We start from the raw sequence: 26,239 nt of genomic DNA, 5'->3' as shown, positions 1-26,239 counted from the left end.
CGCTGCTAATGATAACATAGTGCATAATTCTTGGGAATTCCACTGGCATCTCTTCTTTCAGCCCTAGGCTAAGAAAAAAGGCAATCAAGGTGAACTCAGTCAGACATACGGTAAACAGAGGATAGTACAGTAGAGACTAGATAACTATCTAGAGTGATTTAACTGTTTAATATATACCTCTGACCAATAGGCAATAGACAGTGAACACATTTTGGCATAAAGAGAACTTTTTATTGATGCTTCGTAGGTCAGCCATTACATTTAGACATACTGCCACACTTTTTCTCTGTGAGCTAAAGACAATAATCAAAGGAGAAAGAGACGTTAAAAATATTGCATCACGTAAATCTTTCTCATAATGTAGGTTATTATCAAAAATACGGACACTGTGTTCTGTCTTAGTTTATTCTGTTATGAAGGCACATTGAGGCATCATCCCCAAAAGGGCAACTGAACACCTCTGTCACGCATGCAAGTAAAATATTTAATCAATGGAGTTTCAATATAGTCACCTTTGAGATTGGATCTTAAACCACTTTGGATTAACACATTTTCATACTCCTCCTCAATTACATTTCCAAGTTTACCCAATCTGCAGCCTGAGACATCACATACAAGGCAAGACCACTTAAAACATGGCAAACATTCAAAAAACCCATCAATCAGCAACACACATCATCCCAAAAGTCACCACAACAAGAACAGAACGTAAAAACAAATTAAACAATGTATGAAAACCGCTAATATTAAAAATCAATAAATCATAACTGTTACAAAAAGGACACAGTTCATGTCCTGTATAGAGTAAATACTCAATGAAGTCAGAGACGCACACACACTCACACACACACACTCAACCTCGCTCTCTCTCTCTCTTTAACTTCCTCTTGCCCGTCAGCCTCCGCCGGTTGTCTGTCTAAAGCACTGGCTCTCAAACTTTTGTTGATACGTAATAGGCCACGGACCCTCATTTGATTACATTTTGTCTCTGGGATTCCTATCTGAGATGATAGATTGACGATAATCATATTATGACTTAGTTCTGACTTAGTATGACTTAATTCCTGTGTCTAATAGGGGAGATAACAGTGGAAAATGTCAAAGGTATATGATTAGAATAGTCATTTTCATTAAGTAAATTATATTGTTGAAATGGCATCTTGTAAATAAAATATAAATGACAGCAAACTTCTCCCTACTTTGCGGGGAACCCCTAGGATCCCCTTAAGAACCCCTGGGTGTCCCGGGGCCCTACTTTGAGAAACACTGCTCTAAAGTTATCCCAAGTATGGAAGTGGCAGGGAATGTGGGTGGCCTGTGGCCTGTGGGGTTCTATAAAGTTTCAACATTTCAGGTATCGCAATACACTGAGCCACTCCACAAAAAATGTCTGGAACTTAAACGTTTGTTATACTGTAAACTGATATGCTGCCAGCGTCTTTGCCAATCATGGTTGACTAAATTGTTCTTTAAGCCTAGTGTTGCACAACACTTTTTTTGCTGAAGCATGCATTAGCCTTTAGGCTTTGTATTGTACTTTACACTCACAAACAAAAAACACTAACCCACTATCCTTAAACCAAAAACTAAATATTTAAATTCTCCCACTCTGTCCCACTGTTGTTCTCTTGAGAGCTATTTTTGTTATTCAGACAGTAACCAGCGGGAGGTGCTGATAGCTCCTTTCCTCTCATTCACATACGTCACATGAAAGCAAAGAACATTTACTGATGCAGTAAAAAAAGTAAATCAAAATCATATTTACATTGTCAAAATTCTATTTAACAGGATTCTGTCAAAGTGCACAACTGGGGCTCTTGGTTACAAAATAACGACCAAAAACAAACAAATCAATTTAAATACATATATTGAATAAAGAAACAAAAGGTTTCAAAATTACCATATTCACAGCAATATCTCTAGTCTATCAACACCAATAGTAGTAAAACGTTACTTTTACTGCTCAGGATCCAAATGGTTCAGATCCCCTCTACCGCACAACACTCAAGCATCCTATGAGAGGTATAGCACAGGATGTCACCTTCGCTGAATGATACTAATTTATACCTGGAGGTGGCATTGATTTTTGATACAAGGACTTGTAGGCATTGTGTAGCAGAGTAGCCCTGCCCGTAAGCCCAGAAGCCTAATATCTCCCTTTGGTCAGGGAGATAATCCCCTTTGGATGAGTGGTAGATGTTTGGTTTCCCATGTGGGAGACCTGGGCTCATATTCAGGTGGTCAAAATGACACGAGGCAGAGTGATAGTAGCGAACCATTTTATGTGCTACATAAACTACTTAATGCTACAACTAGTTGATAAACCTCGGTGGCGATAATGTGTCCAGACGGAACAGTGAAAGTCACATACATACTGTACATGCATGCACACCATTTATTCAGAGAAGACTTCGAAGTTTGATCTGCAAAGGCTTCTGTTGTCTACAAATCACCCATTACACCCAGTACACCAAAGTACAAGTCCAAAATACACTCACTAAAAGTACTTACATTATAATAAATCATCCAAATGTAAAAAACAAACAAAAACAAGTATAATTTAAGATATAAAAAAAGTATGTGTGTAATGATGATAAGAAAAATAATGATAATATAGCATCATACAGATTAAAGGGAGGTTCGACTGTGAATTCTAAAGCTTCAGGGGCTGACACAGCGGAAAAAGTAATAACAGAAACGGACACGAGAGGTGGAACAAGGTGATAAAGTGACATGGGGAAACAGGAAGTGAGAGGGAAGACCAAATAGGAAAAGGAAGCAGAGAAAGAAAAGTTATCTATTAGGTCCGGAGCACAGCCAGGGAGCGAGACTAACGGAAAACATAAGAGAATCTGTGGCTACCTTCCAATACTGTGATACAGCCTCCTTTCTTTATCTCCTTTTCCCTCGCCACTGAGGTTCAGAAACACCTCAGCCTGTTGACACAAGGCATTTCAAGTATCATGGAAAGGAAATCAAGGAATAGAGGATGTTTCAAAATCCTGAATATTTCCTACCAATTTTATGGAAGTAGCATGGAGCTCCAATGTACATGACAGGTGGAGTGCAGGAGGTACAGAGGTAGGAAACGTAGATACTGATAAAAATAAAACGTTCTCTCTCTGACCCCATTAGTGCATGATTCTGCAAGATGCGCGACAATTTAAACTTGTCAAAGATCGAGATCTTAGATTGACTTCATATGACACAGTAATGTGGGTAAAGCGCTATGTTTACTTTCAACATGCAGTCCATTACAGATGACGGATAACCAGCTTCCACAGAACTTTGGTAAAGCAGGTTCTGCTGAAACCTGCTTTATCACACCACCACCACAAAGAATGCTTCCACATGAAGCTGAAAGGAAATAAAAGATCTGAATAGTTACTAAATGGGCCTCTTCTACAGAATTGCGTTGGTGTATGCGTGCTTATCTGCACAACCGTATGCGTGTGTGTGTGTGTGTGTGTGTTTGTGTGTGCGCAAGTGCGCGTGCGTGTGTTGCAGAGCTTGACCTTAAAAGAGCGCTTAAGTTAATTTACAAATGCACGTGCGCATGTGACTGTGCGTGTGTCTGTTTATCGTGGTCAGGGCTTGTGGAACTTCTCGTTGTAGCGGTGTATGGTGACACAGCCATGGTAGGAGATGGGTCGGGGCATGGCTGCCACCCCTGTGATGATGCCTGTGGCGGGGTCGTAACACAGGATAGTGTCAGAGGCTTCGCCATTCTCCCCTCGCCCACCAAGAATGAAGATTTTCCCATTACACACAGACATGCCACAGCTCTCCTGCAAGGAGTGAGAGATGGAGGGACACACAGGGGAAGAAGAGGAGATACCTTAAACTCTTTACCTGTCATTGACGAGATTTCTCGTTTTTCTCCGCATGGCTCAGCCAGCCGTCGACGAGATTGACGAGATTTTTGAAAAAATTAAAAATTAAAAAAAAATATATATACATTATTATTATTTTATTTTTTACATTTTTTTGTTTATCACAAAGGAAGCAGGAGATAACGCGATGCGAAGATTTTCTGCTCCATTCACTTCAATGTTAAAAAATAAACGGAGACAAAATTCACATGTTACCTATTTTTGCAATGTTATTCTCTGGCAGGGAAGGGGTAGATTGTGTATATACTCTGGCAGTTAAAGAGATAATGGTGGCTGTAGCATAAATTGTATAATTTAGACATTTAGCTCTTATCCAGAGCACAGAACACTAAAGAGTAAGATCTGAGTAAGTGGCATGAACCCTAGTCAAACAACAACAGGCTAAGTTGTCAAGTAAATAGCCCCGTCCTTAGCATCTGTGAACAAGGAAACATCTATTTAAATAAACCACATAGCAGATGTGAACAAGAAAACAGCATAAATCGACTGTAACTAAACAACATAATTGTACATAATTATGTGAGCAAGTAACCAACATAACATACATCTGTAGATAACATGACCTAGCATATATCTAAATAGGCAACAAGTACTGAAAGAAATAAGGAGTGCTAGGGGATGAGTTGGAGTCTGAAGAGGTACAAACAAGGATTCTATTACTGTGTTACGCATGAATCAAGTAGCAGTAGACGGATGAGAGTGTAATGTGCGTTAGTGCATGTGTGTGTTTTGTTACCTGTTTGCTGAAAGTGTGCACCACATGCATCCAGTAGTCCTCCATGGGGTCGTAGCAGAATATTGACTTGGTGAGTCCGCCGGAAACATAGACCATGCTGTTCAGGGACACCGCGGTGATGCAGCGCCTAGCGATGGGAATGTTGGCTCTGAGCAACCAAGTATTTGTCTCTGGATCATAGCACTGGACCTGTAATGAAAGCATTGACTTTTGTTAAAATAAAATAAAAGAATAAAAATAACATGCAGTATATTTATGAATGCACACACAAGGTTGATAATATCATGTGACCAGCACACCTGCAACTGTTACCTAGCTAGTCTACCACTTAGCAAGACTACTTCTGGGATATTGGGCCCTGACAAATATTAAGCTTTGAGTTTCATGTCTGCTGTCTAGTTTAGTGTTCTGTCTGAGTCTATGTTTTGCAGTGTACACAGTCAAATCCTTAGTGTCCACTTAACTCAGAAAAGTGGACACATGGAACCAAATGGACCCTTACAGATACATTTGGTTTCATTAGTACACTCTTCTTAGTCAAATCAACACTGTGGTTATTATTGCGTACTTTGCTGGTAATTTTTTTTTTTTACAGTATATTAGGTCATGACTGCAACTCATGCCAAAGCAAATTCTTTGTCTGCAGTCTGCACCCTTCAATGTCAACGCTGTGGTAGTGATGGAATGCCTAGTACTCTCATATCTGATTCTGTGGTTTGACTCTTGCTTTATACACACGACATGGGCTTGCATTTAACCTGCTTCATTCTGTCCCTTTAGTTCCTACAACTGTGTCACTCATAACCGTAGCTAAGGTGAACATCACAAATGTCATTGATTTGGGTATCATTGATTTTGGGTATATGCTAATCGCCAATGGTAGTCTGTGGAGATAAGAGCCAGACAGAGGACATATAGAGACAGATATAATAACAACATCAGGCAGCAAGACACTGCTGCCTTTGTTATCCTGGCCCGCCTGCCATTGTGTATGTGTGTGTGTGTGTGTGTTTGTGTGTAAATGTGCGTGTTCTCCAGAGAGCACAGACATACACAAACACAGACAAAAAGCTATTCCAGGAAAGAGAATGTTCCTTCTATTGCTTCTAAAGCTTTTGTTACAGCAGATCTTCTTATTGACTACCAGATAAGAAGATGAGATGTCTGGGTAATTAGAAGGTAATGACACCAGGGTATCCCATCTTCAAGCCTGTCTGTACTGCTATCAATCATTCGGTACAATGACACTGCTGGCAGCTCTTATGGTACAAACAAAGTTAAGCTGTCTCTACCGACCGTTCAATCTGCACCAACCGGTCCAAAATGTCCTGAACTAATAGCATAGAATTTACCACAGGAACTTGATTAGTAAACTGTGACACCAAAATTCCCTCCGGGGATCAATAAAGGTTTATTTGATCTTATATCAAAAACATTTCCAGCCTTTAACCTCTAAAAAGGCATTCTATTTACCTTTCTTTACCTCCCACTGGCATTCGTCACAAAAAACGTCACAGGCATTTGCCCCATCTAACTTGAAATACTGCTCAGTGCATAAATGATCATGGTGAATAAGTCGGTGAACAAGGACTGATGTGGTTTTACTCGGTCTACTTCATCTGAATAAAACAAACCAGCTATGATGTGGCTTGTTATGACATCAGGCTGTAGGGGACATTTGATGTGTATGGGCAGGGTTTTCAGTTTTGTGTGCATATGCATTTAGAATGACATGAATGTCAACTCCAAGGTCAAATTCATTTGACGACAGGTGTTTAAGTTCACACTGGAGCGTTACTGTCAGTCTGTTTCGTCCCTTTTTCTTCATTAGATAGATACAGTCATAATTCAACCTCTAAACCAGGGGTCTTCAACAGGGGGTCCGGGACCCCAAAAGGGTCCTCAGAGCTACTATCGGGGGTCCGCCAAATCTTTGTGTGATAGGATTTAGTTTTTTTTACATTAACCACTTGAACCCTAGAATTCCTTTTCTGAGGTGAACATTAGCCGAAAATAGCAGATCTACAAGCTCTCCGCGAGGCGTTGAGAGCTTGTAGATCTGCTATTTTTGGCAAAGAGGCTATAGGTGTAGAGGGAAAAAAGAGCAGACTAAGTTAAAAAAAAAACTGAAACACAATTTTATACAATATAGAGTAGGGGGTCCCTGCTTCATCTCTCTCTCAGCTAGGGGGTCATTGGCCTGAAAACGTTGAAGACCCCTGCTCTAAACTGTGGACCATGCCCACCTTGTCTGAGCAGGTGTTGTCGTCCGGTCCTCCCCCGATGACAAAGAGCTTGCCGGCACAGCTGCACACGGCTGGAGAGCTGACCGCCTCCTTCATGGGGGCTACTTCGGTCCAGCGGTTGGAGAAGGAGTCATAGCACTCCACGCTACTTAGACGACTCTGGCCGTCGTAGCCGCCGACCGCGTAGACCTGGAGAAAAACACAGACAGACACAGACGCAGACACATGAGGCTTAAAGGATGAGATGTGATTGACAGTGAAGCGTATCTTATAAGCGCTGATAAGCTTTTCTAATTAACCCATGTACGTTGAGAAACTACGCGTGAATCGCACACACGCAACTGTAGAATGCGGATGCATGCACATGCGTGTTGTTGGGGTATTTGTCACTGTACAGTTGCACATACGTGACATTTGTCCTCTGCCTTTAACCCATCCTAACTATTAGGAGCAGTGGGGAAGTGCCATAGACACAGGAAAAACATACACGTGCGCACCCACTTAGACATGGAAACAAATAGAAATGTACACAAAACGTCATGGTCTGCTGCTGAATGAGACATGTTTATTCAGGGCCTCTACTTTCTGTCTACATACAATGCTTTGCACTCTGGCAGCAGTAGAACCAGTCCATCTGGTGAGCGGCAGAGATGATGTGATGCTAATATCACAAATGCCGCCATGCGTCTCTTTACTAAGACCGATCTCGCAAACAAGAAACACTGGCCCGGATCTGATAAACTAGAACTTCAACTTTACTCTGACCTCACACACACGCACTCTACACAATGGCACCATAATCCTTTGATTTTATCACAGCATTCTGTCTTTGAAGTCTGACAACTTTTTATCACCCAGGGCCAGAGGGTCAGTAACCCGCTTAAAGACTTGTGCAGTGCATGCTAGGTGAAAGCTTGTTGACATAATGAGATGTTGTCACTATGGTTTCACAGTCCCCATATTCCCAAGGAAAGTTTGTGTTTTGAAAAAAATCATGTCAGGTATATCATCTTTTTATAGTCTGATATGTAAGTGTTCGGTGGCAGATTGTATGACGCTCTGTGAATGTTGTTGGATAGTGGCCAGGTGATGAACTCATAATCAGCGAGTGGGGAAAAACAACTACCGTCGCTCTGGAGAGGAAATGAGGGCAGGATCAGGAGGAAGAGGAAGAGACTTTTGAGATAAGATCTCTCATTTTAGAACTATTATATCTTTTAGTGAGTGAATAGTGTCACAGGTTGAACTTTTGAAATGAGTGTAGGGCATGATGACATACTGTACAGTAGGGCACCAGCTTGTGGTAGAATCTAGAATGCATGCAAAACACTACCTCAAGGCTGTTCATGTCTTTCCTCTACACCTCCTCTGTAAAGACAGATAAAAGCAGGGGCAACTGCCTGGAACACCTGGATATTTGCATAGGCACTGAGCCATTTTAGAAAAGTACCGTCTTTCTCAACTGAAAAGTAGAGAGGGGAAACTCCAGCAAGCCATGCGTTTCATGTTTGTTTGTCTTTATGCGCGCGCCAGCACTAAATATGGCTGACAGCTAGGAGTAAGACAAAAGCCCAAAGTTTATATATGATAACCACACTGTTATTAGCAGAACAATAGGATAGTAAACAATTTCGAGACAGACTACTTGGGTATTTAGATAGATACAGGCAAAGACTAAATCTGACAGCTGATTGTGTGTGTCTGCGTGAGAGATTGAGTGGAGTTAAGGCAGATTAAGAGTGTCTACTAAATGTCTAAAACGTAAATTGAGCAAGAGAGAGATGGGGTGGGGGGGCAAAATGGAAATTGAGAGAGAAGCACATGATTGTGCCGATGAGCCATGTCGTGCTTAAGACAAAGGGACACTTCTCTTCCCCGCTGTCCCTGACTCTCAGCTGAGGACACCAAGCACCCTGTTGTGACAGGAGACCAACACCCTCACAGAGGAAAGGGGAGTGTTGGATCACTTTTTCCTGTTTGTCAGCAACAGTCCGCAGCTCCGCACGCTGTCGTCAAATCACCCCCCACACACACACACGCTCTCGATACATGATAGCAGAGTATGGTACATCAATACAGCGGCATTCCACACAGGCATGACAACAATAGCACGTACTACGAAGGGACTTGAGGTAATGTGCTCATCACATAAACATCAGGCGTAGTGTGATGTATGACCTCTTTAGGGCAGATTTTTGCTACTAACAGTATATAAACACCTTCATTAAAAGCTGTGATGACGGCAAACTGATAAATGGTTTCATTAGCACACACGTGATCGCATAGAGTATATGCCTATTTATACAGACGCATGCTCAGAGTGAGAGAGGGTGACAGAGAGGCAATGAGAGAGAGAGAGAGAGAGAGAGAGACTGTGATAATGTAGCAAATGTCTGAGCACAGAATCATTCTAGGGAGAGCAACAAGTGGTGACCTATTTTATCTAATACGTACTCTCAGGACCAGTCCAACAGGACAACACTGAAGGCAGTGTGTGTGTGTGTGTGTGTGTGTGTGTGTGTGTGTGTACACATGGGCGTGTGTTTATATTTGCACAAAGATTTTTGCTGTGTCCCCGCATAATCGCTGCTGCCGGGCAGAAACCTATCTCCATATTTTACTACTTACTTCCGTCATACTACAGTGACACACAATAGAAGTGCTTTTTTTTGCTATTTTAGGATTTGAATCCTGAAAAGTAATAGTTTTGGACATATGAGGTTTCCACCCGACAGCAACATGCTAGAGTCTCTAGACACAGCAAGGCATGTTGTTTGCTTACATAGGAAGAATGTTGCACACAGTGCAATCCCTGAGGACTTAAATTCTGAGGATTTGGGGGTCCATTTGGGTCACGTTATACACTCTCAAGAGTTAAATTAAAAAGGAGAGTTTTACTGTATGCTGATGACTGATTTAAAGTATGCCTTTGCGTGTGTGTGAGTGTATGTGTGTGTGCATTTGTCTTGCTTGCTATGCGGGCTTGTTGACAACACTCAAGTTCAGTTCCTCATACCCTCAAGCAACTGGAACATGAAAAGAGGAAATTACATACTGCATCCGAAAATGAGTGACTGTAATCACTGGGGAGGGGGGGGGGGACAATAATAATGGATGTTTAACATTGTAGAGATCATTTCAAAATGAGATAAACAGATAGACTAGTTATGGGATTAACTAAGGGCATCACAAAGGATGTGAGACCTCTGAAAGGGACTTAGAAATCTAAGCTAACTGTTGGGAATCAACAAAACAAGGAGAGAGAGCGAGAGAGAGAGAGAGAGAGAGAGAGAGAGAGAGAGAGAGAGAGAGCAAGAAGGGGATTGTGGAGCAGGACGAGACGACTCTCATCCTGCTCCACAACATGTGCTTCAAAGGAAGTGGTCTGAGATGAAAGACTCTCATGGGATTTATGAGCTCTTCTTGGAATGTTTTTTATCCAAGAAAGTGTGTAAAATGTATGCATGAATGCGTGTGTGGGTGGTCTATGTTTGTGTGCGTGCTTGTGTGAGTGTGTGTGTGTGTGTGTGTGTGTGTGTGTGTGTGTGTGTGTGTGTGTGTGTGTGTGTGTGTGTGTGTGTGTGTGTGTGTACGTGTGTGTTTGCATGTGCGCGTGCATGTGAGTGTGTGTGTGTGTGTGTGTGTGTGTGAGAGAGAGAGGAAGCCATTTGCACTGAACCTTCGCCTGTGTCTGAGTGTCTAGTTCACAGACACTTAAATACGACCTAATGACAGGTCCGGTGTTGTTTGACAAGGGAATTAGCTACAGCGTTTTAGAGTATTTTTTGCCAGAAGCAGAAAAACAATCATTTGTTTTCTAGGGATAGAGAAGTGGACGGTCCACTATTCTTGGAAACTTATGTCACACCAGCAACATGTACACAAGTGTTTCCTTCGCTGAAGCCAGTCTGCTTTTAGGAGACACTTTGATTGCTTTTCCAACTAATGTTCAATTATTGCAAATGAGTGAGCTAAGTATCACATTAATCTGACCAGGTGTAGTTTCATTTTTTTTTTTAATCCTTCACTCAAGCGTGGGTTTAATGTCTGTCTTTTATAGTAACTGTGTGCCAGACCCGGCGCGTGTATGGATTTATGTATACATGCACGTGCATGTGTGTTTACCGTTTCAGTGGTTAAGGTAGATAAGCCTTCTGGGTGTTGTTTTGTAGAAGGCACGGTAATATAAGACCAATGCAGTCTGGCCACACACGGCTCTCTAGGAGCCAGAGGAATGTTTTCGCAATTGCTGCAAATCACAGCAAACCGCCTGTGTCGTGCCCTTACTGACTTCATCCCATATGGCACTGTTTCAGCCCCAAACCTTCCAAGAATGCCTGTAGTAGTTTGCATTCGTTCATTTGTGTATGTGTATTAGTGAGTGTGTCTCTGTCTCTGTAATGCGTGTGTCTGAGTTTGTGCGTAGGCGTGCCATCACGTTAGTGTGCCATGCATGCCAGCATGTGTGTTTGAGACGTCGACTGCTGGTTTGCCTGGTTTTGTTCGCCTAAGTGAGCGGTGCGTGCGTTAGGCCTGGCTCATCTCCAATGCACCGCCTGCTTTGCCTGAGACAATAGAAGCCTGTCCCTCTCTACACATTAATACTCAGATAATTACGCTTTAGGAGGTATGTGTGACACGCATTAGCAATGGTCAATGTGTTTGTTTTGCGTTATGATGGCGCTGACAACTGGATTGCCCCTGCGGGATCAATGAAGTTGTGTGTGACTGTGTCTCTGTGTCTGTCCTCCTCACTCAAATGTTTGTATTCAAGTAAGACTGGTGGACCTTGTGACACATATAGTGTGTGTGTGTGTGTGTGTGTGTGTGTGTGTGTGTGTGTGTGTGTGTGTGTGTGTGTGTGTGTGTGTGTGTGTGTGTGTGTGTGTGTGTGTGTGTGTGTGTGTGTGTGTGTGTGTGTGTGTGTGTGTGTGTGTGTGTGTGTTTATAGCTGCATTAGAAGCCTGTGTAGCTATGTAAGGCTTCTGCAGGGTATGTATTCTTGCGATGGATGAAGCATGATATGGGTCAGTAGACTGGGAGGTGTGAGGTGTTGGCACACATCCATAGAACTCCAAATGCCCTCCAGAAAGCATGTCCACCCAGCAAAGTACTAGATTCATGCACACTATAGAACTGGGATCACTGTCAGATCAGAAAACAGAAAATGTGACTTAATAGTGACTTAGTAATTGAAATGTGGTGGTTGAATAAGCATTCCTGTTCAGAGGTAATGTACAGGGCATCCAGGTTAATAAGCACCAAACAAATGACTGCTTTTTCTGAGCGGAATTAGTGGGAAATCGGGAATTAGTTCAAAGTCCACTTGAATTTAACTTCCATTTGTAAAGGAATCTAATAATTGCATCAGCTCCACTGTTTCACTAACTGACTCATTGAATGTTGTGCTTAATTTGAAACTAGTCTTGTGGATCCGGGTTGAGGGATTAGATGAGCTGGCCTGATAGTGTCCAAACCCTGGGGCAACACATGAACATTACAGTTACTTGGAATACAATAAGACACATGGTGCCAAATATGACGGTGGAATCTAGTACTGCAGCTTCCTGGTTTTCGTTTGTCAATGCGAGTGATGAGTGACTTATGTCTATATTTGACGGTCAGCACACCTACAGTACACTACTGTCAAACATGACTATAAATCTTAGCCGGTATGTGTGACATGCATTAGCAATGGTCAATGTTTGTTTTGCATTATGATGGCGCTGACAAGTGGAATTCCCCTGCAGGATCAATAAAGTTGTGTGTGTGTCTGTGTCTCTGTGTCTGTCTGTCTGTCTGTCTATGAATTGAATACCAAGGCCCTCATTGGAAACAAGTCCGCAAGGACTTTTATGAACGGACCTGTTAGACAAAGTATTTTAAATGTAAATGTGTTGTTTTACATTCTTTTGCCTAATAAAATATTCAATCAATCAATGTCTGTCCATCTATCTAACAATAGAGAATAAATGCTGTGCTATGAACATCAAATGATTGTTCAAAATGCACTTTTTGTTGATAGTGCACACTTCACTCCTCACTCAAATGTTTGTATTCAAGTAAGACTAGTGGACCTCGTGACACATATTGTGTGTGTGTGTGTGTGTGTGTGTGTGTGTGTGTGTGTGTGTGTGTGTGTGTGTGTGTGTGTGTGTGTGTGTGTGTGTGTGTGTGTGTGTGTGTGTGTGTGTGTGTGTGTGTGTGTGTGTATATAGCTGCATTAGAAGCCTGTGTAGCTACGGTATGTAAGGCTTCTGCAGGGTATGAAAGAGTATTCTTGCAATGGAAGAGAGAGAGAGATGAAGCATGATATGGGTCAGTGGACTGGGAGGTGTGAGGTGTTGGCACACATCCATAGAACTCCCAATGCCCTCCAGTAAGTATGTCCACCCAGCAAAATACTAGATGCTATAGATAGACTCATGCACACTATTGAACTGGGATCAATGTCGGGTGACAACAAAAAATGTGACTTAATAGCGACTTAGTAATCGAAATGTGGTGGTTGAATAAGCATTCCTGTTCAGAGGTAATGTACAGGGCGTCCGGAATAATAAGTACCAAACAAATGACTGCTTTTTCTGTGTGGAATTAGTGGGAAATCGGGAATTAGTTCAAAGTCCACTTGAATTTAACTTCCATTTGTAATGGAAGTTAATAATTGCATCAGCTCCACTGTTTCACTAACTGACTCATTGAATGTTGTGCTTAATTTGAAACTAGTCTTGTGGATCAGGGTTGCGGGATTAGATGAGCTGGCCTGATAGTGTCCAAACCCTGGGGCAACACGTGAACATTACAGTTACTTGGAAGACACACGGCGCCTTTCAACAAAAGGCATAGTCAAATATGACGATGGAATCTAGTACTGTAGCTTCCTGGTTTTCATTCGTTAATGCGAGTGATGAGTGACTAATGTCTGTATTTGACAGCCAGCACACCTACACTACATTTACTGTCAATCGTGACAGCGTAAATCTTTGGTGTCTTCAGAAACTATGTCCACATAATACAGACAGGAATGTGTGTTACAGAAGGACCTAAGTCAAACAGATGTCATTGGAGACGCTATAAGAAAAAATAAATGTGCATGTAATTCTAGAAACTTCCTGATGGTGTAAATTACTGAGTATAATATCTGGGTTGAGGTATTACGAAACAAAAAGGTAATGCATGAAATTTCACACTGCCTGCATTGTTAATGTCTGTAATACCTTTGGATTACTTCCCTTGAAGCTGTTGGCAGAGAACTCATCTGTTTATTCTATCCTATTTGTCCACATTGTGAGGGTCCTTTACCAGTTAAAGCACATGGACACCATATTGGAATTGTATAGTGTGAGTGATTGGAATTAAACAAATTGACAGATAAACACTTAGAAAGAGGGTTAAGGCATTTATAGAGACACATGGAATTAAAGAAATATAGATGCTGTCCATGAGACAGATAGATGGACATCTAGACAGAGAGACCAGACATATAGGTACTGTCCATGAGACAGATATGATATAAAGACTGCTAGATGGACAAGAGACTGACAGGAATCAGTGGAGGACTGAGTTCTCTCCTCAGTCTGAGGGAGAGCTAAGACACTCGAAACGTCACCTGCTAATCTGCTAATCTATTAAATGAACTATGGGATCCAGTCAGTGTGCGGACTCTGTTTTTTCGTTCTGAGTTCTCTCCTCACCTTGCCCAGTAGGACAGCCATCTTGTGTCTCCAGCGACCCTTGTTGAGAGAAGCAACTCTGATCCACAGGTTGAGCTGGGAGTTGTACATCCACACATCTCTGCTGTTGATACGACCACCTACAACACAACACAACACATACATTTCACATATTTGAAACATTCATGGTGTCATCATTGGCACCAGGTGCTTTTTAATGGGTAACTCCCATTTTTCCAAATAATTTGGTTATGAGTCCATCTGAGCCCAGTTTGAATCAAAAGGCAGGAACATCACAAACATTCCTGATATTAAGAACATTACACAATAACACAACATATCACCGTTTTAATCAATGGAATAAATGTCATTACCACAATGAGGAACTCCAATTCTCCAGTCAACCTCATTAAAATAATGAATAAATAGTTGAGTTAATGCTTGGCTGGTAATGGCGGATTATGCATTAAATGACAAGGTCATGCGACTTTTTTTGCTAACTAGATCACATTTGACAGCTGTCTTCTTTGACTTTTGACCAAAGCTAGTTGCCCTGTGTTAGCCTGATGATCAAAGTGTCCCTCATTCACTCTGGCTAAATACAGCTCAGAGCAGAGGCTCAGAAGCTCAGAGAAAGACACAGCTGCCAGTGGGCTCTTTATTCACTCAAGTCTAGTTTATACTTTGTTGGTTAACAGTGTGGCTTGCCGAAAAAAACAGATTGAAATAAATGTAACTATCCATTTAGCTCCATTTAGTTATTGTGGGCAAGCCACAATGTCGTGCAAGTGTAAATTAGGCTACAAATACTCATAAGCAAGCATAACCCTAACCTTAACAACAACCACAACTAACTCCATCCTTGACCCTTAAACTAACCCTAACCCCTCCTCTTAACCATAAACTTAATTCTTTACTCCTAACCTGAATCTTTTACTAATAGTAAAGCTATCTGTAAAACATCTTTACATAAAACACACACACAGACACACGCACGCACGCACGCACGCGCACACACACACACACACACACACACACACACACACACACACACACACACACACACACACACACACACACACACACACACACACACACACACACACACACACACGCGCACACACACACACACGCACGCACACGCACACACACACTCCTTTGTTAAAGTCAAAACAGCAGTTAGTGTATTTCCTCCTCTCTATCTATAGTCAAACAAGTACAGGAAGTGCTTATTGCCGATATCAACAGTAAGCAGTCAGAAAACCAGGTTAAAGTTTGACCCAGTCACATTTTGAACAAGTCCTAACAGAGCACCTCTTTCACTACCTGCTCCTCCACCACCCCCCCCCCCCCCTCTCTCTCTCTCCGCCTGCCTGTTGATCTTCCACAGACTGCATTAAAGGGCGATCTCTCTAAAAACAAAAGGGTAGTGCTGAACACATTCAGCTTTCTAACAGGGCCTGCTGGAAGACATGACAAAGATATAGGCTCAACATAAAAAAAATAAGAACCAGGAAAAAGGAAAGTATGGTCAGTCGCATGGGAAACTTATGTGTCTTTTCAGACAGAGGGAAAACACTATGTTATCTGCCAAAGGATATCACAAGTCTAGTACAGTATCATCTGGAAAACTGTCGAAAATAAAGTATCTGCAGCAGACGTACTGGCTTCTACCCAAGAAAAAGTTCAGGAGAGGTTGTAAACTCAGGAGAAGAGAGAAGCTTAAGCCTGATTTATACTTCGTTGCACGGCGGTGTCAGGCAACAAAGTATAAATCAAGCGTGTACAGTTGTACAGTGTCTGTAGTCACAAGCACCACATGCACACATACATGTTTATGTGTGTGTGTGTGTGCTGTGTGTGGTTAACAAGACTCATAGCCCATAAACAATAATGTCTGCAACAAGCCGCGTTATTTCACACAGAGACAATAATTGAATCATGGTGGTACCAGTTCATAAATATTGAAAATTAATATCAAATGTCGTGCCTTCAAATTACGCCTCTCCCTTTAAACTCCGATACCCTCCAGACAGAGAGGCATTTCTGATGCGACAAATAAACAACTTCATCATCTAGAAGATGGACTGATGAGTTCGTAAAGAAATCTAATGAAATCAGTTAATCCATCACACCGCAGCTTTGTGCTATTTAGATTGGGTGTTTTCTTCTAACTTACAAGTGGGTGGCTTTATGAAGCAATAGCCACGACATTAGGAAGGCCTACCCGTGAAAACAAAGGTGTCTGGTTCTCTTTTGTATCTCCATTGCATTATAAGATAATTAACTTACAAACGCAACAGGTGTGCAGACAAACAGGCGTGTGTTCCATCCTGACAATCACAGCAAAACACAGTGAATAGCATCTGTCTCATCCTCCTATCAAATGTCATCCTTCTTTCATGCTCACCCGTGTTACGGTTAAAGTGACTGCTGGCAAGTGGCTACCTGAGTTAAACTCAGGTAGTGTTATGTAGGGTAACAGAAGGAAAAGACACACTAGATCATAGAGGAAAAATATCTGATACATACTGTATTTGTTGTACCCTGGAAATACCTGTACGCTTTATTTTTCAAATATTGTGGCCCCTCAAAATGTATTTCTTCTCATACAGGAATGACAGGAATTTTGCTTATGCTTTTGTGAAGATTTGCATAACTCTTCAGAGTCCTATGAAGCTATGAATGCTTGTTAAAAAGCAACAATGCTTATTATCGCCCCCCCCCTCATTGCGAGATGGTTCTCAGAAACAGTTGTGTTCCTCTTGAGAAGATTACTTATCTTCTGAGAAATGGGTTTGACAATTATTTTAAGATTTGGCAACCTTATTTGGATTATATGGAAACGTTGTCCCAACCTGTATCAGAGAGCTATCTCAGTCTAGATCTATTATTTCTTGAAGCTACTTAATGTCTATACAGTAGATTTGTCTCTTCTTGTCGTTCCTTTTCTTTTCTTTTTTGTACCTTTATTTTTGATTATGTTTTATGTCTTACCAGTCGCCATCACTGTTATTGACAGTTAAGCGGGTTGTTAAGGGGAACTGTTCCACAGCCATCTCAGAATCGAACTCTGCCTACATTCCATCATGTTGTGTCCTGGGTGTCACACTGATTGCGGTTTTCACAGATTGCTGACATTTGCTATTGATAGCAATTATCGACCTACTCCCCTGCTGCAAAATCTGTTGTGGTTGTTGGGGTACAGAATTTGTCACTGTACATTTTGCAAATACATGAAATTCGTCCTCTACATTCAGCCATCCTAACTGAAGTAGTTTGAGGAAGCAACAAGAGACGTCATGCCACCTGTGATTCTAGATTGTACGTACTGTATGCCACTGTGTGACGTTATGTGAGCACACGTGCCGCTGCTCTGCGAGCTTATGATACATTATCCACTAACATTTGATTAAGTATAGTAGAGTCGAATAGCACACTACCATTCCATGCTTCGACAACAAAACATGATACCAAAGATATATAAACGTATCCCCCTCCCATCTCTATTTGAATTACGACCCAACGCCTCTGCTGCCGCAAATAAATACCACAATCGCCCTAATGAGGGGCTTAAGTGTCAAGCTGCTACAATCCCCTTTCTGGTGTGAAATGTGATGTGGTTGATGGTGTTGCTGACAGTGCTTTGTTTGTATTGTGCAGCATGGATGTGGGAGAGACAGTGGTGTTTGGGGGTCCCACTCCCATGGCAGACAGTGGAAGGATTTCATATCCCCCCCAAACCCACCCACCCAACCCACCTCCCCTCTGAGGATGATCCTATTTCAGACCACAGTTAACTGCAGCTGTGCTGTAGGCTGGAGGGCTGCCAAGTTATGCACGCCAGCCTCCAGAGCCAGAAAGATTTTGGGGAGTCTGAGACAGTGAGTGTGTGAGAGAAACAGAGAGAAGTAGGTGAAGGATAAAAAAACAGGAAAGTGAAGAAGTGGAATTGGGACAGGTAAGGGGGAAAAAATAGGGAGCAATGAAAAAGATGGACTGTCATAAAGCAATTAAGAGGGAGGGAGACGGAGCAAGAAATGTTGACTTTTCCATGTACTGCTTGCAAGGTGATTGATAGCACACACGTGAGGACCTGGAAGGGAACAGGAAGACATAAACACTACAGTCTCACACTTAAGGGGAGAACACACAGTCTCTCCCCCAGGCTCTCTCTCCATCCCTCTCTCCCTCCCTTCCTCAGTCTCTCTTATTTTTCTTTGTTCAAAGTGAAGCAAGTTTGAACAGGAACAATCCTTGCCAGCACATCAGGCTCCTGTAAAGCAAACCCCTCTCCCCTCTTTGTTTTCAATGTAACTGAACCATATAGAACTGTGTTCACATATGAAACATAAATCAATCACTCGTGAATTTCGTAGACACAGCCTTCTTTATATAAAAAGGACTAGTATGCACAGTAAAATCCTCAGTGTTCATTTAACTCTGAGAGTGTAAAAATGGATAAAGATTGACTTCACAGGTCCTTATGGACCATGTCTTACAGTGGGTAAACTTAGATGGAAGAGAGAAAATCTGTGCTTTGGGGTGCTTGTAATGAACATCATATGTTATTAGTTGGATATATGACGTGATGCTGTTGTCATGTTTAATCTACTCCCTCTAGAGAGGTTTGCGCCATACTTGGCCTACAAACAATTCCCACAATGCAACAGTCAGGCCCAAGGGCCAGAAAAGCTGTGCAATATCCCATATTTAGGTTCATTTTTAATTAGGCCCAACCTACAACGGCTGATTCAGAAGAGGAAAAAAAACACACACAAGATCCTAGAAAGCTATGAAGTGTAACTTATATGGAAGGCGGGAGATCCTGCGTGTTGGGCCAATAGGATCAGAGAGAAGGAGTGAGCTCGCCAATAAGGTCCACCATTGGCGGTGAGCCTGGAGAGTGCATCCAGATGCTGCGCTCACATTTTCCTTTGACTCAGACGGGGTAAAATAACAGGGCAACCGGCCATCTTATTACAGCCTTTCCTGTGGTTCCACCGAAGTGCAAATGGTTGCACAGGCAGAGGGAAGAACCATGTCCCCTAAGACTTTAATTGAAAGCTTTTATAGGGATGAGACAAACGACACTTCAGCTTAGAGAAGCGTGACATACATGGGAAATGACATTTGCAAAACAGCGTGTCAATTCTGCCTCATACAAAAACAAATAAAAAGTCCTGCATTGGCTTACCTGAGACCAGAATGTCATTGCGCAGGGCGCACACGGCATACTCTGACTTTGTGAACTCAGGCAGCTTGGCCAGTGACTTCCATTCTCCTGTGACTGGGTCGTAACACTCAGTGTAGGGCAGGTTGAAGCCCCCCACCCGCTCACAGCCTCCAACCACCACAATCACCTCAGAGAAGCCTGTCGACCTACAGAGAGAGAGAGAGTGACAGAGATACACAAGAGTAAATATTACATAACGGGAAAGAGAAACAAAACAAAACCCCCCCAAAAAGCGATGACAAGATGAATTACAAAGGCATCACACCACAGGAATGTACACATTACAACCATGACATCTCAACAAGTTACTCAACACAACAATCAGTATGAAAAACATATGCTTAGCATTGTACAATAGACTGGAAAATATCACGGCGCATATATCAACACGCAGAGGGAAAGGTGTAATCAAGGAATCCCAGGGAGTTGTTTCAGGGCAGGTTCAGATTGGTGCACACAGGCATAATTCTACTTATCTCAAGGCAAGGTTACCTCAGATCATAATAGATCATAATAATAGTATCGTTACAGGGTACAAAAATAAACATGCGTGGCACTGGATGGAATCTCCATTACCCAGGCTTTGCTTTCCCATTTCCATGGCCGTTCAAATACATGCCATGGTCTTACAGTAACTTCCTAAAAAGGTCAGAGTGCTAGCACACTGTGCAGAAACAACTAAAAGTATCATACCAGTGGTTCCCAAACAGTGGGTCGGGACCCATTTTTATGGGTCGCGACTCGCAATTAAATATCCCTTATTTCAAATGTATATATATTTTTAAAAATGGAGAAGTAGTGCAAATAGCAGATCTACAAGCTCACAAGCTTTTGCAGTGGCTATATCAGGTACACAGTAGGTTAAACACAGGTTGGGCATTGTTAGGGTATCACATACAGTAATTGAATAGATAGAGTACCCCAGGTGTGTTCAGGTGTGTGAACGTGTACTGTACACTATGCCTGTCTGCATCTCACATTGAGAAAAAGAGGCCCGAGTGAGCCTCTTAGACCCTGTGGTGTGTGTGTGTGTGTGTGTGTGTGTGTGTGTGTGTGTGTGTGTGTGTGTGTGTGTGTGTGTGTGTGTGTGTGGGGGGGGGGGGTTGTTCCAAGAAAAGATGGGCCCTGGCGGAGCAGAAATTGCAGAGAAACATATAAGTCATCTGTTTGTGTGGAGCAGGAGGATCAAGCCCCTGGGGTAAGAAATGCAGTGTCTGCTCTGGTGCCTGTTTGGCTGGATCTGATCAGATCTGCCTGGATACTGACACAATACGCCTGAGCCACACGTCACACACACGCACACACACACACTGTATGTCTAACCGACACCATGCACTGTTCCCGCTTTAACCCTTACAAGGGGGGCCGGGATGGAACGACAGCTGTGCTGTTGTCAGCTTAACATGGCGGGGAACCATAAGCCTCGTGCTACCGTACACTGTGTCTTACCCATTGGATTTGAATCAACTATAACACACTATATAACATAGGGTAGACTCACACACTAGGCTCTAAATAAAAGACAGGGTGGTGTAAGCGAACAGGCGAGCAATACGTCAGCAAGGGTGAGTGACACTTCTGGTACGACAACAAGACTGAACGTTTCATGATTGCTGTTCTTGCAACATGGTATTTTTCCCCCCCCCTGTAAACCAGGCTGTGTATGAACAAGCCTTGCCTCCCGCCTCGTGATCCATTTTCATTTCAAAATAGCCAGGCTGTTAAACAAATCTGAGTCAATGATAGCTTTGTTTGTTCAACACACAATAACTGTCTTTTTTACTTTCTACATCTCTCACGCACGCACGCACACACGTGCGCACGTGCATGCACGCACACTACGCACACAGACAACTTTAGTTTACACATCAACCAAAAACATTTCAAAGGTTATTGAGTTTTTATGAACATGTTGAAACTTCAAACCACATGCTATGCAGAATAACACGACACAGCGTTGGCTGGGAAACATGCTTTCTTATCTCTCTCTGATCTGTCTTCACAGTGGCAGACCTAAAGGCCTACTCAAAAGCCTGATGGAAAAGTAAAGGTCTATGGTGTTTTATTTTTCCTGGCCAGCTAGTTACTTTACTATTATCCTGTTGTTGGGTGACTAGGGTTCACACCATTTACTCCAATCTTGCACTTTGTAAGATGCTCTGCATATGAGCGTCTGCTAAATGTAAATTGTGTGGTTTAATTAATAACATTTTAGTTACGGTTAGGCACCGTTTGTGTGGTTAGGATTAGGCATGGGATTGGTATGGGTCTGCCATTCACCAATGTGGTGCACTGAGAGCAGTGCATCTTTTTTTTTATGCCTTTATTGATAGTACAGTAGGTAGACAGGAAACGTGGAGAGATGGGGTGTAACACGCAGCAAAGGCTGTCGGGATCGGAACTCGAACCTGCGACACGCTGTCAGGCTACATAGGTGCCTAGGCGGGCCGAGGGCAGTGCATCTTGCTCCAAAACAAAACTAGAGAAGCGTCCCCTTTAAAGTTGCCGTTGCTTGATTACAGCTAACCTGTGTCTCAGAACTCTCTTAAGGCCATTTTGGTTCTGCCTCCTACATATAGTGAACCTTACCTGCGTGGGCGTGTTCTGGGTGACATCATTTCATTGCCCAGCACGTGGTAGCGCCGGGCCTCGTGTAGCAGCTGGTAGCACTCTGGAGCATTCTGGATGATCTGGTCTCCCTCCACGGTCTGGACAAAGTAGTTGGGATGCAGCAGGGGCAAGCGGACGTGATGCAGCAGTTCCTTGAGCATGGGCTTCCTCTGCTCCATGGCGTGGTACACCCAGCGCATCACCGACTCAAACACTACTTCCTCCTTCAAAATGGCCAGCTCGTCACTGCAGATGTACTCTTCCAGCTCGTCCATGCGCAGGTCCAGAAACTCCTCGTGCTGAGCCACCTCCGAGAAGTTGGCGAGGCCATAGCTGCGGCAGCGGCTAGCCAGCAGCTTCAGGGCATGGGCGTCTGCGAAGCGCTGGATGCCCAGGCAGTTGCAGGGGTCCAGTTGGTCCTCCAGGAATTTGGCGCAGGCGTCACGCAACGTAGTGATCTGGAAGAGGCTGGAGGTCTCGAAGAGGAACTGGACGTTGTCACAGGTGATCTTGGCACGCCCAGTGTAGACGTAACTGAGGAAGGAGTCCATGGCCTCGGCCAAGATGCCGTTGATTTCCACAAGCATCTCGCGGCTCTCGCGGTGGTCATTGCAGAACATGGCGCGGAAGTAGGAGGAGCAGGCGGACAGCACCGCGCGGTGGCAGGGGAACTCGCGGCCCTGCACGCTGATGACCACGTCAGTGAATAGGCGGGTGTCGCGGAACTCGTTGAACACCTGCAAGATGGCCTCTGAGTGGGAGGAGCCAGAGGAGAAGTCAAAGACATCCTGGCTGGCTAAAGCTTTGGGGTCCACCTCAAACACCTTTGGAAAGAAGCAAAACGTGTTTTAAAAGATGAATTCTGTGACATTATTAATTGTGGCAGTCACTGGCATGTTTTTTTCTGTGTGTGTAAAAAGTTGCGTTTTGTAGGATCACCTTGCGTTTGACAGCAGGAGAGTCTCTGGTCCCAGAATCCTCCCTGTTCAACCGCCTACCCAGGATCAGCACCATAGCTACAGCCTCTAATGTGGACCTTCTCTATGCCTTAGGGGACCTGGGGATGGACAGCAGACAACACAATGCTATTGTCAAGAACAATGCATCTTCAAAATAATACTGTGGCATTAATTAACGTGTCATTAACAAATTGAATTATACATTTTAATATGTTATATATTTATAATAAAGGTGGAAGAAAACAAGTCACATGAACAGTTGCCAAGCAAGCCCCTGGGGTAGTGCTAAAGTGTCTAAATAATGGCACTTTCAAGGGGAACAAGAAACTTGAGCAGCTAACAAATCTGCCGAACACTTCCTCCGGCTGCTGTGCAACAGTTGTGTCCTGCGGCACAATACACTGGTTGAGAGTGATGATGACAAAGAGAGGCTGGCGGGAGAGGGATTGTGCAATGGTTGTGAGGCAGGCCGACCTACATGTCAGTCAAGTTTGTTTTTATAGCAGAGCTGGGGGAAGGAGGGCCAGCCAGTCGTGTTTTGAACAATGAACTTTGAGGCCAGCTCCACAGATTACCTTTACACAACTGTTCTGAAATAAACAAACCCGTAACACAAGCTATATTTAGGGCCCGGCCCTGAAGAGATGGGGTGTTTATTTTTGGACATCTACTTTAACATGTTTTATAAACGCTCTCCTAACATCAGATTTGCGTCTTTACGCTTGGTTGAGACTATTGAAACTAAAGTAAAGTTTGGAAACTTACACTTGTGAGTATAACTTGCTTCTGCAACATCAAGATCAGTTATCACTGTGGGCCTCTACACAGTCACATGTGGCCTGCTGTAAAAGTCTCTTACACACAAGTCTGGCTGTTGATCAGCTGAGGTCATTTTATTTTTGCATTGTTTTGACTTGCCTCAGTAGTAGTAGCAAACTCGCACTACGACAACGCACACACACCTTGAAATCAACTATAAAGGACAGGTTTTGCCATAGGTCTCTGACGCATGACTTATTTCCCTCAGATAATGTCAACAAACACCACATGTTATGCTTTCTACTCAACACCTGGCCCTAACCAATGAACCATAGACAGATAGACTGAGAAAAAGCAAGCTAAGTAAATAGGCATGGCAGGCAAGGCAAGTTTATTTCAACATGGCAATTCAATGTGCTTTACATAAAACATTAGAAGCAAAAGAAACACATTATAAAAGGATATTGGAATTCAGTAAAAAGTTAAGAATATCAAATAAGACAAAGTGAGAATAAAATATATATAAAGGCAGCTGCCCAGAGTTAACATCGAACACCTATAGACAGGAAATAAGAAAATAAATGGCACATAAAATGTTGTAGTTTTTTTAATGTTTTGTAATATGTTTTTTTTTGTAGATCCCAGTAAGACTAGCTGATTGCCATGGCATCAGCTAATGGGGATCCTTTTCAAATAAACATAATAAACCACCATTAATTAGACAAATGTATTTTTCGGTAATGATCAAGTTCAAGTTCAAGTTTATTATGTCCAAACTGGGCAATTTATGTTACAGCAGATAATAAGAAACTCCAAAACACAGTAAACATACATACACAAGACATAAACATAGACATGATAAAAGACTAAAAAGACATTTGGCTGATTAATCAAGAGCAATCTACTGCTCTGTTTAGGCCAGCTAGATAGATCAGATACCTGAAATCAGAAAAACACTAGGTAGGTTATACTGTAGGTATACAGGCTACAGCAGGTTATCAGACAAAGGAAACATGCCAGCCTCAGGTTGACCGACCGTTATTGGCAGTGTACACAAAAACAACAAAGGGAAGTCGTAGTGGTGTATAATATATTTGGAATAATCTTATTCTCTACAAACGGGGATGATAAAGCATTGAAATTCTCAAACATACATAGAACTATGTCACGATTTAGCATTCAGGACCAATAAATGTACCTGATCCAGAAGTTTCTAGGTGAAGCTTCCTCTTCAGTCTGAAGCGCAGTAAACAAAGAGTGGTGAAAAAAATAAAAGTGTATCCTCCTGGAAATGTCAATAAACGATATTATCCAATGTGTGCCATCGAAGAGTGGAGAGGAAACACAGCAGGTTGTTTTCTAAGTCCCAGACATAGTGACTTGGTTGTGTGGTGGTAAAAGACAATAGAACTCTAACTATCTGTCAACATAAAACCCATATATAAGTCAGTTGAGTGCAGAAAAAACATCCCAGTCTACCGAGTCAGCTGGAGGTGGTGGTGCATTGTGGGTAATGTATTTCATTTGGAAGTGCTGTCCCATAATTATGGGTGGCAAAAAAACACCACTTCCCAAAACTACCTGGATCTCCACGTGGCTGTGCTTTGTTTGCAAACAAAACTCAACCAAAAGTTTCAACAAGAACGATTGAGCAATACCTTTCTCAGAGAAACATACTGTTTTTCACTGGATCAGCCTTTATTCGAACAGATTTACAACTTTAGAGGCAACATTGCATCTTTTGCCAGTGTTGTTTTAAACAAACATAACATTTGATAAGAAAACATAATACATAACACAAGTTATCAGAAACAGGCATGCAGTAATAGGCTACACGTATAGGCTACATATATAGGCCTATTTATATAAAATAGCTCTTTACTGGCCCAATAGCATAATCAGGTAGGCTATAGAATCCATGAGGTTCTATCCGAGTTGAACAAAGAGATTTTTTTCCAGGTATAATATGATATGAGCCATGTGCATATGGCATGTTGGAACATGATATGCACTTTTTCCCCCCGGTGAGGATGGAGGGAGGCGGGGCCTAAATTAAACAACATGGCAATATCCTTATAATCTTGCACAATATTCCAGAGCAGAAACGTAGTTCTTAGAAAGTGCTTA

The 26,239-nt window shown here is 42.5% G+C and overlaps 1 protein-coding gene across 2 annotated transcripts; it reads right to left on the bottom strand.

Moving 5' to 3' along the window:
• Positions 1-209: 209 nt before the first annotated feature.
• On the bottom strand, positions 210-25,548 carry klhl24a (kelch-like family member 24a). Of its 2 annotated transcripts, XR_014600829.1 has the most exons (9): positions 25,311-25,548; positions 23,334-23,451; positions 22,374-23,218; positions 19,746-19,930; positions 14,570-14,688; positions 6,876-7,064; positions 4,630-4,818; positions 3,266-3,788; positions 210-3,227 (listed from the first exon to the last, which is right to left on the bottom strand). XR_014600829.1 is itself a non-coding variant. In XM_084058171.1 (8 exons), the coding sequence occupies exons 2-8, from the start codon at positions 23,406-23,408 to the stop codon at positions 3,588-3,590; spliced, it is 1,803 nt and encodes a 600-aa protein (XP_083914297.1). In that variant the 5' UTR covers positions 23,409-23,451; positions 25,311-25,548; the 3' UTR covers positions 210-3,587. The 2 variants fall into 2 exon arrangements, 1 of the variants encoding a protein (XP_083914297.1); XM_084058171.1 differs by having other exon boundaries at positions 210-3,788.
• Positions 25,549-26,239: the final 691 nt, after the last annotated feature.

The sequence above is a fragment of the Gymnoscopelus microlampas genome (assembly GCF_963454915.1).
Source record: "Gymnoscopelus microlampas genome assembly, chromosome: 5".
NCBI lineage: Eukaryota > Metazoa > Chordata > Actinopteri > Myctophiformes > Myctophidae > Gymnoscopelus > Gymnoscopelus microlampas.
This window is presented reverse-complemented; position numbering and strand designations above follow the sequence as displayed.